At 46.0% G+C, this 15,135-nt stretch overlaps 1 protein-coding gene across 1 annotated transcript in view; it reads left to right on the forward strand.

Annotated features, from left to right (window-relative positions):
- Positions 1–12,019, forward strand: part of LOC6039276 (titin) — a 56,671-nt gene extending 44,652 nt beyond the window's left edge. Inside the window, exons 14-20 of the mRNA XM_038258757.1 lie at positions 2,520–8,605; positions 8,672–8,996; positions 9,412–9,486; positions 10,070–10,174; positions 10,321–11,375; positions 11,520–11,568; positions 11,704–12,019. Coding sequence (XP_038114685.1) covers positions 2,520–8,605; positions 8,672–8,996; positions 9,412–9,486; positions 10,070–10,174; positions 10,321–11,375; positions 11,520–11,568; positions 11,704–11,756 — 7,748 coding nt within the window. The 3' untranslated portion in view covers positions 11,757–12,019. The remainder of the gene's footprint in view (positions 1–2,519; positions 8,606–8,671; positions 8,997–9,411; positions 9,487–10,069; positions 10,175–10,320; positions 11,376–11,519; positions 11,569–11,703) is intronic.
- Positions 12,020–15,135: the final 3,116 nt, after the last annotated feature.

The following is a 15,135-nucleotide window of genomic DNA, read 5'->3' on the forward strand; positions in this document are numbered from 1 at the left end:
GCGACAAACTTTAACCCACACTTACACTAGGTAGCCGTGTCGGGGGTGGTCCAAGGAACATTTTTCTCTAAGGGTTCATGGTCATCCGTTCAACCCTGAGCTTGCGCAAACCCGAAACATCCGGCGACGCCAGAATCCTTCGAAATCGCAGTTTTAACGGTCATCGCATACTGCGAAACTATGACAAGCCTCATGTGAATGAACGGGAAAAACGACGCCAAACGTCAAATCATTAAAATAGAAGCAAAAAACAACAGTTCATAATTGTTGTTTTTACTGTTAGCATCTCAAGACAAATGATTCAAAATAAAATATTTATGTTTTTCGTTATCAAAAGCAACTTTTTCTTAATTATTTCTATATAGAATCAATCGAATAAAGATAGACAAGAAACTTAATTGAACAAAAAATGTGGCGGAAACAAGAGTGTTTCGGGTTTGCGCAAGCTCAGGGTTGAACGGATGACCATGAATCCTTAGAGATAAATGTTCCTTGGACCACCCCCGACACGGCTACCTAGTGTAAGCGTGGGTTAAAGTTTGTCGCTTAGCTTGTAGGAGCGTTTGAAGCAAAATCGCGCATTTCCCATAGTAATTTCCATGTAAACTTTAACCCCCGAGCGACAAGCCAGTTTTCAGCCAAATGGGCTCAAACTTGGTGTGAGAGTCCCTATGTGTACCCTCTACAAGATAGTCTTTATTTCAGCCGGATCCGAGAACTTTCGAAAAAAATGACCCACCCTAATAATTAACAATACACTCAAACCCAAACAATATCACAAGAGTGCAAAGATATCACAAAATGACTTAATTTTATATTACTATGACTAATGCTGCACTGCTACTGCACATATGCAACACAGTTTGGTATCGCTTCAAAGCACAAACAATCGCTCTGATCCACAATTACAGACAAATCACAGATTACAATGCTACCAACAGATACAATAGTCTGAATCGACTGATTTTAACAAAATGGCCCAAAAGAAAATCATTAAATAGATGTCTATCCACCTACAATCCACCACCTTCCTCCTTCACTGTAATAATCCACCAACAATCCAAATATTGCACAGAGCGCGCATGCATGTAAATGTGATGTTCTTACTGGGATCGCTTCCAAGTCCAAGTGTCTGTCACTGTCTTCCCTTCTCTATCTCTCTTTCCGTCTACCGCCACTCCTCTATTGTTCTGCTCGTTCTTCTTTGTCTCGTTCTTCTTATTCTTCTCCTCAACAGCGCAACATGTCCGGGTGGTGCGCGATTCTGCCGGACTCTTCCAGAGTTGCGTCCGGTCATTCTCCGTGTTGCGCTGCTGCTGTCCCCCACCCCGGAAGTTCCGCACGCCCGCTAAACCCACCGTCAAGCCGATTCCGCTGGCCAAGCACCGGCAGATCGCCAAAGAAACCCAACGGTTGCTGGTCGCGATGAAAATCCGCCGGCCGCCGCGAACCTTCTACAAGGGCCTCGTCGTGCAGCCACAAGGTACCCTCGCCGTCTTTGTGGATTTGTACGTCCCATGTCACGTGCACTGTGTAGTTCGATGTTCGGTACAGTCGGCGGGGCAGCACGGCAGTACACAGACAAACAGACAACAGCCATTCTTACACGTTGTTGCAAACCACACTGATGCTCGACTCTGTACCAAGCTGGCCTGCTGTTCTGCTCCATTGTTTATGCGCTTTGTGTTGGTGTGACTCTTCAAGTGCGTTTGCATGTAGATGTGCATGATAACTAACCCATCTATACGCTGACAATAATAAGCAATATCAATTTTTTGGTTGAAAATAGGTTTACTGTTCGGAATGTCTCTTGATACCTACGAAATTCACAAACTTGGCCTCCTTCCAAATTTTCACTCAGTGGAAAAAACGAGTTTCCAACAATCGAATCACACCTCTTGTATGAACACCCACGACTAGACTTTTCCAATTACCGTTCGTGAATCACCGGAGCACACAATTACCTACAGGTTTGCTCCGTTCTACCTTTGATCGTCCATTATGACATGGTCCTCTAAAAATAGAACCGGATCAACTCTCGCCCCGAAAAGCACACACATGGCAATCATTTAAACAGAGCGGTCGGTACCACGATAGGAAAGCCGTTAAACTACACACTTTAATTTATTACCAATGCCGACATGAGCGAAACCCGCTCAGGTGTAAACGATATCCACGAAATTCCACGTCGAGAATTTTGTCCGCAAACCACAAAATATACGTTTTTCGTTACCGCACATGGTGGCCTCATTACGCCGCAAACACATCCCGACAGCTCATTTCCATTAATCTCACCTTGGACGTTTTGATGATGATGCGATCCGGGTGCAAAAAACGGATCCCCTCACTCTACCTCACGTTCTAAACGAAGTGTAAACTGTATTCTAACAACAACCCCCGTGTCCAAGTCCACCACCAGAAAAGAGGAAATTGAAGATCAAATGTTGTTTACAGCTCGATTTCGCTCCATCCGCTACGATGAGAATGTAATTTAAATTTCGTAACCTTCCCTTCCACAGGACGTCGCAAGCAGCTGAAGCATGTCTCTACCACAGGTGGAACCTTGGTACAGGAAGACACGATCCAGCAGTTCCAGACGCAACAGCAACAAACAACGCAACAGAAGACGTCTCAATTTTCCCAAAATGGACTGTACGAGGGCAGCAGCCAGGAAGAGTACGACACCGAGTTTGTCCCACAGGGTGACGAAACTCTACCCTGGCGAAGATCGCGAAGCTCGTCCCGAGGACCGATCACTCCTTGGGGACGCCGCGTTTCCCAAGATCGCCGCACGTCCCGAGACCGCTCACTGTCCGTAGACAAACGCGAAGAGGTCAAGCCATGGACCGAGCAGGTCGTCAAGCTGAAGAAAACCACCAAGGAGGTCAAAAAGGTCGAGAAAGAAAAGATAGAGGCTGTGCAGCTGAAACCAGCCCAAATACAAAAGACCAAAATTCAAAAGGAACAGCTGGAAAAGGTTGAGCTACGGTCGCTCAAAAAAGAACTCCAGACATCGGAAATCACCGAACAGAAAATGGAAGAAATGGTCGAATCCATCATCAAAGAAGACGAAACGATCGATTACAATGCACAAAAATTGCGACACGAAGAAGACATCTCCATCCTGGAGATCACCAAGCAGGTAGATGAACTTATGCGCAAGGAAACGGAAAAGGCCGTTCCCTGGCGACGAGGCAAGAAGACCGACGAAGAGCAACAAAGCAAGCAACAGTTTGTGGAAACTGAAGAGAGCACGCTGCTGAAACTCGACCGTATCACAGATGATGAAACAATCGAAAAAACCAAGCAGGAAATCAAAGTTGATCAGCAAGCCGGCGTTGCTTGGCGTCGTGGTGGCAAGAAAGCACCATTCAACGAAACGGAAGAATCAACCATGCTGAAACTCGACCAGACCGAAGAACAACAGGAACAGGCGGCCAAACCAGAAGAACGAGCCGTTCCATGGAAGCGAGGTCCGAAGAAGCCACAAACACAAGAAATTGTTCATACAGAAGATTCTACCAAACTCGATGTCGACCAAACAGAAACACAGGAAGAAGTTAAACCAACCGAAGAACAACCCGTCGCTTGGCGACGTGGGCCCAAAAAACCACATCAACCAGAAGAAGTGCAGCAGGTTGTTGTGGAACCCAAACCTGAAGAACCTCAGCAACCACCATGGATGCGGGGTCGCAAACCGGGACCAAAAAGAGAGATTCCGAAACCTCCGGAGCCGGAGAAACTTGAGCAAGTGACGCTGAAGCCGGCACCTAGACAGAAAAAGGAGATTCCAAAGGAAACAATTGAAGAGGTTTCGTTGAAACCTGTTCCGAAGAAACCGATTGTTCAAGAAGCTGAAACAGCCGAAGCCGAAACCGTCGAAATCAAACCAACTAAACCAAAGAAGATGGCAGAGCTCTCTCCCCGTGAGGAACTGGAACAACTTGAGCTAGTTAAACTGGAAGAAACACCAAAGGTGATGGATCAAGAGCTAAGCCAACCAGTAGCAGCTGTGGAAAAGCAACCAGCACCGATTGTTCCAGAACCAGAGCAACCATCTTGGCGCCGTGGACGCAAAGAGAAACCTGTTGAGGAAGCTCCCGAAGAAAAGCAATGGCCTACCGGCAAGCGACGTCCTCTACCAACAGAGCCAAAGGAGGAAGTCGTGCTCAAACCAATTCCAAAACCACAAAAGGAGGTAGTTTCCACGCCTGAAAAGGAACCATCCATTAAGCCGAAGCCAACGCCAGATGTTCCAATCCCAGATGAACACGATGGCACTATCAAATTCAAACCGACTCCTGAGGAACCAGTACAGGAAGAAATTTCCGAAGAAAAGCCTACAGAAGAAGATGAATCTCACCTGCCACCGTGGCGACGAGGCAAGAAAGCGGTTCCCAAGCGAGACATTCCAAAGCCGCCGGAACCCGAGACGGTTGAGAAGGTAACTCTCAAGCCAACCCAGCGAAAGAAGAAAGAAATACCGAAGGAATCAATCGAAGAAGTTTCACTGAAACCGATTCCCAAGAAGGCCGAAGTGCATGACATTTCTCCTGAAAAGGATGAAACGCAAGAAGTCAAGCTGCCCGCCATAAAGAAACTCAAAGAACTGAGTCCCAAGGAAGAACTTGAAAAATTGGAGTTGGTGTCATTGGAACGGGTTGAAATACCAAAAACAGAAGAACCTATCCAACCAGTGCCTGTTGAAGAAAAACCTGCAGAGCCGGTGGCAGAAGTTGAGCAACCGTCATGGAGACGAACAAAGAAACCAAAACCGGTAGAAGAAGAGCCGGAGGAGAAGAAATGGCCTACCGGAAAAAGAAGGCCACTTCCAGAAGAACCAAAGGAAGAAATCACTTTGAAACCAATCCCTAAGAAAGAGAAGGTTGAAGAGCCTACACCGATGAAAGAACCAAGTATCAAACCAGCACCAATTCCAGATGTACAAGAAGAACCCAAAGAAGAGGAATTGGAAATTAAACCACCAGTAGACGATGAATCACATCTACCACCATGGCGTCGTGGTAAAAAGGCTGGTCCTAAACGAGAAATTCCTAAACCAGCAGAGCCAGAAGCTGTTGAGCAGATCAAGCTCAAGCCAACTCCTAAGCAAAAGAAAGAACTTCCTCAAGAGGCGCTTGAAGAGGTTACCCTGAAGCCGATTCCGAAAAAGCCGGAAGTAGAAGAAGTTGCACCACATGAGGCAGTAATCAGTGAAATTAAGGAGATCGAAGTCACTAAACCGAAGAAAACTAAAGCTAAGAAGGAAATTGAACCGTTAGAACTTTTGACGTTCCCTGAGGTTCCAGCATCTGAACCAGTACAGCTGGAGGCCGTTGAAAAAATTGTGGAAGAAAAACCACAAGAACCAGAGCCATCACCAGAACAACCCTCGTGGCGAAGGACACCGAAACCGAAACAAGAGCCAGAGGAACCAGAAGAGAAGAAATGGCCAACTGGAAAGCGTCGCCCCTTGCCAGAAGAACCGAAGGAGGAAGTGGTTCTGAAGCCAATACCTAAACCTCAGAAACAAGAAGAACCGAAACCATTGGAAGATTTGAGCATCAAACCAAAACCAATTCCGGCACCCGAAGAGGAAAAACCAGAACCAACTCCATGGCGCCGCGGCAAGAGGGAAAAACCGGTGGAAGAAGAGCCAGAAGAAAAGAAATGGCCAACAGGCAAACGTCGACCACTGGAGGAGACTCCTGTGGAAGAAGTTGTACTGAAGCCAATTCCAAAGCCAAAGAAGGAAGAGGAACCACAGAAACCAGAGAAGGTTACGCTGAAACCAGTAGAGAGCTGGGAAACGCCCAAGGAATTAGAAGTAACCCCTTCCCAAACTTCGACCGTCGAAGATCTTCCCAAACCAGCGGAAATCCAAGAGCAACCAACTCCCTGGCGTCGTGGCAAGAAAGAAAAGCCAGTGCAGGAAGAAGAAGAAACCAAAGAGTGGCCCAAGGGTAAGCGACGCCCACTGGAAGATCAACCGCAGGAAGAGGTAGTGTTGAAACCGATTCCCAAACCAACGAAAGAAGAAGAACCAAAGGCGCCGGAATCGGTGGAGTTGAAGCCGAAAGAGTCACCGTCTGAAGTGCCAGCGGAAAAACCGCAGCCAACTCCCTGGCGACGTGGTAAAAAGGAAATTCCAAAGGAACCAGAACCCGAAGTAGTGAAACTTAAACCAACACCCAAGCAGAAAAAGGTTGACGAGACACCAAAGGAGGAGGTTGTGTTGAAACCAGTTCCTAAGCAGGAAGCTATTATTGAAGATGTTTCTCAACCGATCGAATTGAAACCTGTCGAAGACAGGCAGGTGACGGAAGTGAAGGTTGAGGTCGAAGAGCAGATAGTTACAAAAACGAAACGTCGCGTCAAGAAGCTCAAGAAACCACAAGAACAGTTTGCAACGGAGAATATTGCACTTATGGAGGAGGCAGAATCGTTTGACGAAAATGAAGAGCTTCCTCATGTGGCCGAAACAATTGCTGATGTTGTTCCAGAAGAGGTGCTGGAACTGATTCCCGAAGAAATTCCTCTGGAGAAGCCAAAGAAGCGAAAGTCACGAACCAACAAACATGTAGTGTTCAGAGAAGAACTAAGTACCTACGAAATTCAACCAGAACAGGTTCAAGAAGATGAAGAGGACGAGGAACTGGAGATTCAACAGGAAGTTTCACAAACTAGCATCCAGCTGAAGCCGGTTGAAGTACAGGAAGTTAAGCTACAGACAGTTGAACCCGTTCCTATGGAGGAAATCATAGAAGAGCAAACAGAATTCCGAAAGGAAATGGAAGTCAAAATACAGTCAAATATCGTGAAGAAGGAAAAACGAAGAATATTTGTGGATGATAGCCAGCCTCTTCCGGAACTTGAGATTATTACGCAAAAACGGGTACAAGAAGTCACCGACAAGGTTGCCGAAGAAAATGTGCGTGAGGAGCAGCGCATCGTAGAAAGTACGCAGCAGACAATAGCAGAGACTAAGATACAGGAACAGAAAATTAAAATCAAGAAACCAAAGGTGAAACCACCAAATATTATTAAAAAATTGCAGCCGCAAATTTGCGAACCAGACCAACCGGTTGTTTTGCAATGCCAAATAGAAGGTGTTCCATTCCCTGACGTTAAATGGTACTTCAACGATACCGTACTATTTGCAAACCCAGAGTATCTGATGAATATTGTTGAGGACGTTGCTACGTTGGAGATTGCAACCGTGCAACCGTATCACGTGGGAATCTACACCTGCGAGGCAAAGAACGTGGCTGGAGTGGCAATAAGCAAGGCCAACATCGTGGTGCAGGAGAAGCCAGAGATCGGCGAAGCACCCATGTTTGTCGAACCATTGAAGATTGAGGTAAATGAAAGTAAGACGGTTGCGATTGTCACATGCAAGGTACATGGTATTCCAAAACCGACGGTTAAGTGGTTCAAAGAAGAAGAAGAAATCATCGAAACGGAGGAGATAGAAACCGTGTATATTGAGGAGACTGGACATGTGAAGTTGACTGTTCAAAATCCAAAGCAGAACTTGCCGGTCGTCTACACAATCATTGCTGAGAACAAGTTCGGCAAGGCTGTTGGCAAAGCTAACCTGTTCATTCAGTCGATTTTCTTAAAGAAGCCGAAGGTTGAAATGATTGCGCCTCAGATTGTGCAGCCGCTTGAGGCCCAGGTTGTTAAAACGGGATCAACGTTGGTGTTCGAGTGCAGGTTCACGGGAGTGCCGAAACCTACGGTGAAATGGTTCCGAAACAGTAAGGAAATTGTGGAGGAAGAAGAAATTACCATCGTAACTGAGGAGTATTACAGCAGAATCGTGGTGACTAAAATCACGAAGAAGAACGTTGGAAGATACGAAATCGTTGTACAAAACGAAGCCGGACAGGCAAAATCTTCGGCAACGGTGATCATTTCGGACACTTCTGAGATGGATGAAGCAAAGGCGCCACGTTTTGTGGAACCGCTGGTACCGAAGCTCGTGGCTGAGGCAGAAGTTTGCATTTTGGAAGCCGTTGTGGATTCCTACCCGACTTCAACGTTCCAATGGTTCCACGAGGGAGCTGCTATCAAGTCTTCCAACGAGCTGCGCATCGTAACGGATGAGAACAAATCGATCTTGATTATTGAGTCGTTCAACAAGAGAGATGTTGGTGTCTATACGTGCCGAGCGGAGAATGTGGCTGGTTCTGTAATATCGACAGCGACCATCCAGGTACTGGATGCGGTCGAAACCGAAGAAGTTACAGAATATATATCACCACGTTTTATTGAATCGATAAAACCGACGCGTGTTATGGATGGCGAGAAGCTCATACTGGCATGCCAAGTACATGCGGCACCACTTCCCAAGGTCCAGTGGTACCATAACCAACAGCAGATCATCGAAACCAAGGACAAGCAGATCCACCAGGACAGTACGGGCAGATGTGTGCTGACCATATCCGAGGTATTCCCTGAGGATACCGGTGAGTACACGTGCATCGCGAGCAACAAACTGGGTGAAGCGGTATGCAAGACTTCGGTGAACGTCGAGCCGTTCGAGTACGTTGCCGATTCGGAACAGTTCCGTAGCTCAGAAGAAGATTTGTTGACCGACAAGGTAAGATCGCTTGGTAAGAATTGCCATTGTAATAAAGGAATAAGCAAGATCTTGTCTACTTTACAGTCTATCTCAACATTGGAGGAATATGCCGAACCGATAGAGTTTGCACCGCAAATCATCAAGGAACTGCCCCGTGCCGTCATGACCCAAGAGCGCGAAATGACCAAGCTGGAGGTTAAGGTTCTGGCCCAGCCTAAAGCTCAAATCCGCTGGCTCAAGGCCAACGAGGAAATCATTCCATCCGACGAGTTTCAGATTGAGAACTTCGAAGACGGCACTTCGATCCTGATCATCAACGACATCTACCCGGATGATTCCGGCACAATCTCGTTCGAGGCACACAACGCCTTGGGAGTCGCCCAAACTACCACCGAACTGGTGGTGGAAGGTATTCTAATAATTGCGACGCAACTGCTTTATGATCTGATTTTTTATCGTAGGAACGCTTTACTAATGTTATATTTTACGCTTTGGTAGATTTTTTCTTTTTTTTTTTGCAGGTTTTGACAACACTCTATAATTATTAAATCTTTGTTTGCGGTTGCAGCTAAAGTCCCGTTTGTTTCTTCTATCCCTATATTCCCAAATCTCCCAGTATATGAAATGCAAAATATACTTCAAACTCATAACACCACTCCAACACTCACCCGCTCAAATAATCTGAATACTATCTCTATAGCATTTATACTACTCTTCCAAAAAGATACTTGTAACGTCAAACTGAACTACACAGTCGACAACGTACAATTCGATAAGAACTCGGTTCGAATTCTAATATGTTTTTCGTTGTCTCGCAACTACAGAAATCGTTGGAACCAAGATGTACAGGAAGCCAGAATGGGTGCAATACATGGAAGACATGAAAGAAGCTCTTAAAGGTAATTACGATCTGGTCCCAGTGACATCACCACTGAAAATCTCAATATCAATCGAACCAAACGAGTATTCCCATTCATCCTTTACCTATCCACCTTACATGCCAATGACTGTACTTGTGTCTAAATGTTTCTATCTGTTTCTATGTCTGTTTGGCTGCCACTGAGCAATGTACAAGCACGCTACTAATTGAGTTTTCAGTTTTTGTGTGTGTACTAATTATTCCACCAACAAACCTCAAACGATCCAATTACAGACAACAGCGAAGATGAGTTGACCGAGTTTCTGTCCCTGGAAGCGTACTGCTGCAGTGGTCGCTCAAGCAATCACAAAAGGTAACGTTCGCAACCCTCTTCAACTAACCCGCTCCTACAACAAAACGAAAAACATGTGTGCGTGTATGTGTGTGCAATTCGTCACTAGAAGTTCTTGCCAGATTATCCGATGGAAATGGGCGACAGAGCAAACCAAGGTAAGGCAAACAACACCCGTGTACTCCATCTTCGAGTCTTCATCCATCAAGTATCGATTCTATCTTTGCTTCTTAACCACTAACTGAATCTGTCACCGACTTGAAACTTTCAGCCGCTTACGCTACGCCATCGTTTTCGCTGGAGATCAAGGATTCGCGTGCCATGCTTGGCGAGAAGGGATACTTTGAGTGTCATTTTGCTGGCAACCCCAAACCAGGTAGATATACCGTCGAGTTACACATAGTCACACAATCCGTCACATAGACAAACAATGGACGAATCGACGTTCTACCCACGGTTACACGCTTGAAACAAAGACACGAGCGGAACTTAACAGGTAATAATCTGCGGTACTTTTTCTAGATATTCTGTGGTACCGCAATGGTAAGATCGTAATCGCGAACGAACGAGTCAAGATTCGAACGGAGGAGCACAGCTCAACGCTGACGATCTATCCGGTCGAGGTCGAGGACTTTGGATTCTACAAGTGTCGTGCAATGAGCGATGCCGGCTCGTGCGAGTCGATTGCCAAACTGATCGAGTCCACCTCGGAGACACTCACGGAAGAGGAACGAACCCAGCTGGAAGAACTGTACGTGACGAAGCGCAACGGAAAGAATGGCAAGAATGGCAGCAAGAAGGTGGAAAAGGTTGAGGTAGTCGTCGAAGAGTCCGAGGAAGTGATCAAGAAAAAGATGGAACGAAAGAGTCTGCGCGAGCAGAAGCGTGAAGAGAAGAAACAGCAGGCCATCGAAGAAGTGGTGAAAAAAGAGCTGGAGACTTCAGTCGAGAAGAAGGTGAAGTTCTCGCAAGAATCGACCAGTACATTAACTACCAGCACGACTTCCGAGTTGCAACAGGATGTAAAAATCACCCACGATACCGCCACCGTCAAGTTCAAAGAACATCGGGAAACTCTGATCGAAGAAGTAATTACGACGGAAACAGTCAAAGAGTTCGAACACATGATTATCACCGAAAAGCTGGATGTATCCGACGTGGAAAGCGTCAAGCACTCGGTCCAGGTTAACGAAATTCTGACTAACCTTAAGGCCGCAGACTTTGGACCAGGAGAGGTTCCACTTCGAGAATTGGCCACCATCGCATACATGGTTAAGCACGGAGTAACCGTAAATGAGATCAGCAGCTTCTACCAATCGGATCACTTCCCAGCTCTAAAAGCTCCGGAATCGCAATCGGCTTTGGTCCTTTTGCTGGAACGCGAAGGTTACGCCAGTATCGTCACCGAGATCCTAACGGAAACGGACATGGACGAGGCTCAGGTTGCGGCTACCGCTGGATTCCGAGCATTTATGCGTATGATCGAAATGAATCACACCAGCGTGGAGGAGATCATCACCCACTTCTCGCCGGAAGACTTTTTCATGCACGAATGGAAGCTGGAACAAGCTGACGAGGTTTGAACCATTGCCTTGATCTCGCCTTCTGCGAAAACCTAACCTTTTTTTAAATAATAACCCACTTTCTACGCTCAATCTTGAGTTCTAGCTAATTTCTTTAATTTTCTTTCTTCACCTATCAAACTATCACTGAAATCTTAGAAATTCGAGGAAACCCAATTGATTTCGTCTAGCGAAGTACGAACTACCGGTAATTATCGTTCCCACCTCTAAAAAAAAAAATTTAAACCTCTCGAACAAAAATCTGATCTAAACTCTCTCCATTTGTCTATTTTTATTCGACTATGCACGTCTGCCTGCACTTGCTGCTTACCTAAACCAACAGAAACGACCGTAATGACCAAAAAGGAGCTGGAGATCAAAGGTTTGAAATCTTAACTTCCTCACCATGCAACATGCGTTTTGTATTGAACTTTCCTGCTTCTGTATCCTATCTACCAATATGCTCTATCTCTTTCTTTATGCCGTTGTATTTTGAATTTATTTTTAAACTGTGTTCCTATTTTTATCTAGTTGTTTTGGCGCTTATTTGCTTAAATTTATAACCGCTATAAAATATACATCCACAGGAACAAACACGATCGAATAGGTTAAGCCAACTATTTTATTTTTTAATAAATCGCTAGTATTAAATATGCAAAGACTGCTTGTTATTTCTAGAGTGTTTAGCTTTTTAGCCTGTGCCATCGCTTTTTTGCGCGTGATTGCTTCAATTCAAGATTAAGTAGCGCATATCTCGGAGCATCTTCCGCTGGGAGCAACCCTGGTAGGTATAAAAATTATCAGCACCCTGCGCCTGAATGCGGCTGCCCTTCAATGTCTCTGAATGATCCTTTGTCCGTTTCTGTCTGGTGTCTGCGCCTGGCCTTTACACTTCTGTAGCGGATTTCGTCTCTCTTTTGGTAGCATTAGCAACAACACTGCACGTCCAAATTGTACACACTCTCGATCTTAGCTGCACGAAACAAAACAATCTGTCTGGAATTTGCGTAGAAATTTGGCTTCGCGAGTTCTTCCACTACTTTCCCCTATGAACGTCATCGTGACACTCTATCCACATACTCGAAACGAATTTTTCCCTCAATATCACACATATCCATATCCTACCCCAAAACCTTCAGATTCTGACCACGAGTTCTGACATTATCCAACCAATCTCTCGTTACCATATTCCACTGAATTCCACAGAAACACCAGACATCCGTGAAGACACCACCACTACGACAACAGTCACCACAGTCGCTAGCAAGAAAAAACACAAAAAGTCCAAATCAGAAAAAGTCCAACAGAAATCACACAAAGAAATCATCACCGAAACGATACATACAGAAGAAGACGAAAGCATTGCAATTGCAAAACAGAAAACACAAAAACAACTAAAGCCGCTCAAGCCACTGCTACCAAGTGAGGAAGAAATGCTCGACGAAATGGCCGTCGAGTTCCTTCGGTCGCCGACGCGTGAGACCAAGGAACTTCCGATTGGAATTGCGCAGATCATGAACCTACCGTCGTCACTGGACACGGTCACCAACATCGAGCGTAGCGAACCAATGCGCTCCAGTGCTTCGATAGAAATTGTTCCCCAGAAGTCCATGACTACTGAAGAGACTCTGATTTCTGAGAAAGAGTGCGACACCTTGCTACTGGACAGCAGTAAACTGTCCACAGTTCCCAAGTATAATCTGATAGGTCTTAACGAGTCGGTGCAAGTTTCTGAAGTTCTTACCGAAGAGCTTCCTCAAGAGACCCACGAGTCAAAACCAACGGCTCAGTTAGCCAAAACCGAACTTATCCCTACCCAGTCCCTGCAGGTTAGCGAATCGATGACACATGACAGTGCCTCCGAATTGCAGCCATTTTCAAGCGTACCCTCGAGTGCCAAGGTTGAACTGTACACTCATGATGCAAAGATTGTGCAGGAAACCATCAGTAACCAATCGGAAGAGAACTTGACTCTTCCGCAAGCTCCGATAGCCAGCAAAGCTCACGCCCAGGTACTCTCGAAAGAATCTGTCGAGATTACAGAGGTAAATCGCATCGAAAAAGAAGAAACGTTCGACGGTCACATCAAACTTCCCTCAGTTGTGCCCAAGTATCAGTTTTTGCCTTCAGAATCTATTCAAACCAGTGAAACCGTAGCAGAAGACAGTCCCAGTAAGTTCTACCCTGAACTTGCCGTCCCGACCGAAACTGCTCGTAAGGTTTTCGTCGAACAAAAATCCTACACAACTCACGTCCTGAACGCCCCTGAAAAGGAAGATGTTTACGTACCGGGACGTCTTCCGCCTCAACAAAAAGCAGACATTCTTCTGTACACAACCGAACCTCTTCAAATTGCCGAACAGCCAACTCAAGAACACGAAACAGAATTCTCCGCTGCGCTCAAACCTACCACTTGCACCGCTGTTGACACTCTTGCTACCCACGAAAGTCTCACCACTGAGACGATCAACGAAAACTATTGCACCAAACCCTTCGAAAGTGATACGTTTGAAACGAAAACTGCAACCGTTGACTTCCGCGAGCGGACTACGGTTTCGGTCTCGAACATTATCAGCAATGAAACCGAATCCGAACTGGCACCATTTGAGCAGGCATCATCCGCTCGAGCACTGCCATCATTGTCGACCCTCTCGATCGGCCAGTCAGAACTTCCATTTGTGCACGAGAAAGAAACGCAACACCTGGGAGTTCCGCGTCCAAACGAAGCTACAGCAGAATTCTCGTTGGAACCGATAGAGAATCTTGCAGTTACCGAAATTGAAACAGCCGACGCGGCTGGACGCTTCTCACCAGAAGCACAGGAACGTACCGAAACTGCCAGCACAGCTTATGTCCTCCAGCAGTCTCACGTTGTCTCCGCCGTACAGGCCAACGAAAAAGAGTACGAGTTCGAGGGAAAGACCGACCAGAAACCAGCCTTTGCCGAAACACAGCTCGACGTTCAGCATCAGCTCGAAGTGATCTCCCATCAAATCAGCGAACGAGAAACGCTCTTCCAAGCTCCTCAAATGCCTTCCGACCATGTTGCCAAATCAACTCCCACCGACATGTTAAAGACGGTACTCATCGAAGAAACACTGACCAACCTTTCTGCTGCTGAATTTGCGAATCCAATTCAAGATATTTCGGCTGCCCAAGTCAAGACCGACGAGCTTGAAGAGAAAGTTATTTCCGAAACAACGGTCTACGAAGGACTTCAAAGCTACGAAAAGCCGGCAATTCCCGAACAGAAAGTGGCAGACACACTGCTACAGCCAAATACAGAACTGGTTGTAACGGAGATTGTTACCGAACAGAGAGAGCATGAAGGTTATGATGTTCACGAAATTGCAAAAGATTATACCGCGCAAACCGTTCCCACTCATTCGCTCAAGAGTGTGCTTGTGGAGGAAACGATGGTTTCCGACAGTCTGGATCAAGTGAACGAACCTCAGCAAATGCACTCTCTTGCAACTGTCAAAGACGATAAACTCGAGGAAACAATAGTGTCTGAAACACTCGTTTTGGAAGGAACGCAACTGTATGTCAGCCCTGATATACCTGCAGCCAAATCAGTAGATTCGAGCATTGAGCCAAGAGAAGGACTTCTTGTAACGGAAATTGTGCCAGAAGTGAAAGAGCAGGAAGGAATAAAGCAAATGGAAGCTGCCAAAGACTATGTAGTTAGGCCAACTGCCACCGATGCCCTTAAATCTGTACTTATCGAAGAAATACAAGTTTCGAACATCACAGCTGAGCTAGTGAAACCAGATGT

The sequence above is a fragment of the Culex quinquefasciatus genome, chromosome 3, assembly GCF_015732765.1.
Source record: "Culex quinquefasciatus strain JHB chromosome 3, VPISU_Cqui_1.0_pri_paternal, whole genome shotgun sequence".
Classification (NCBI taxonomy): Eukaryota; Metazoa; Arthropoda; class Insecta; order Diptera; family Culicidae; genus Culex; species Culex quinquefasciatus.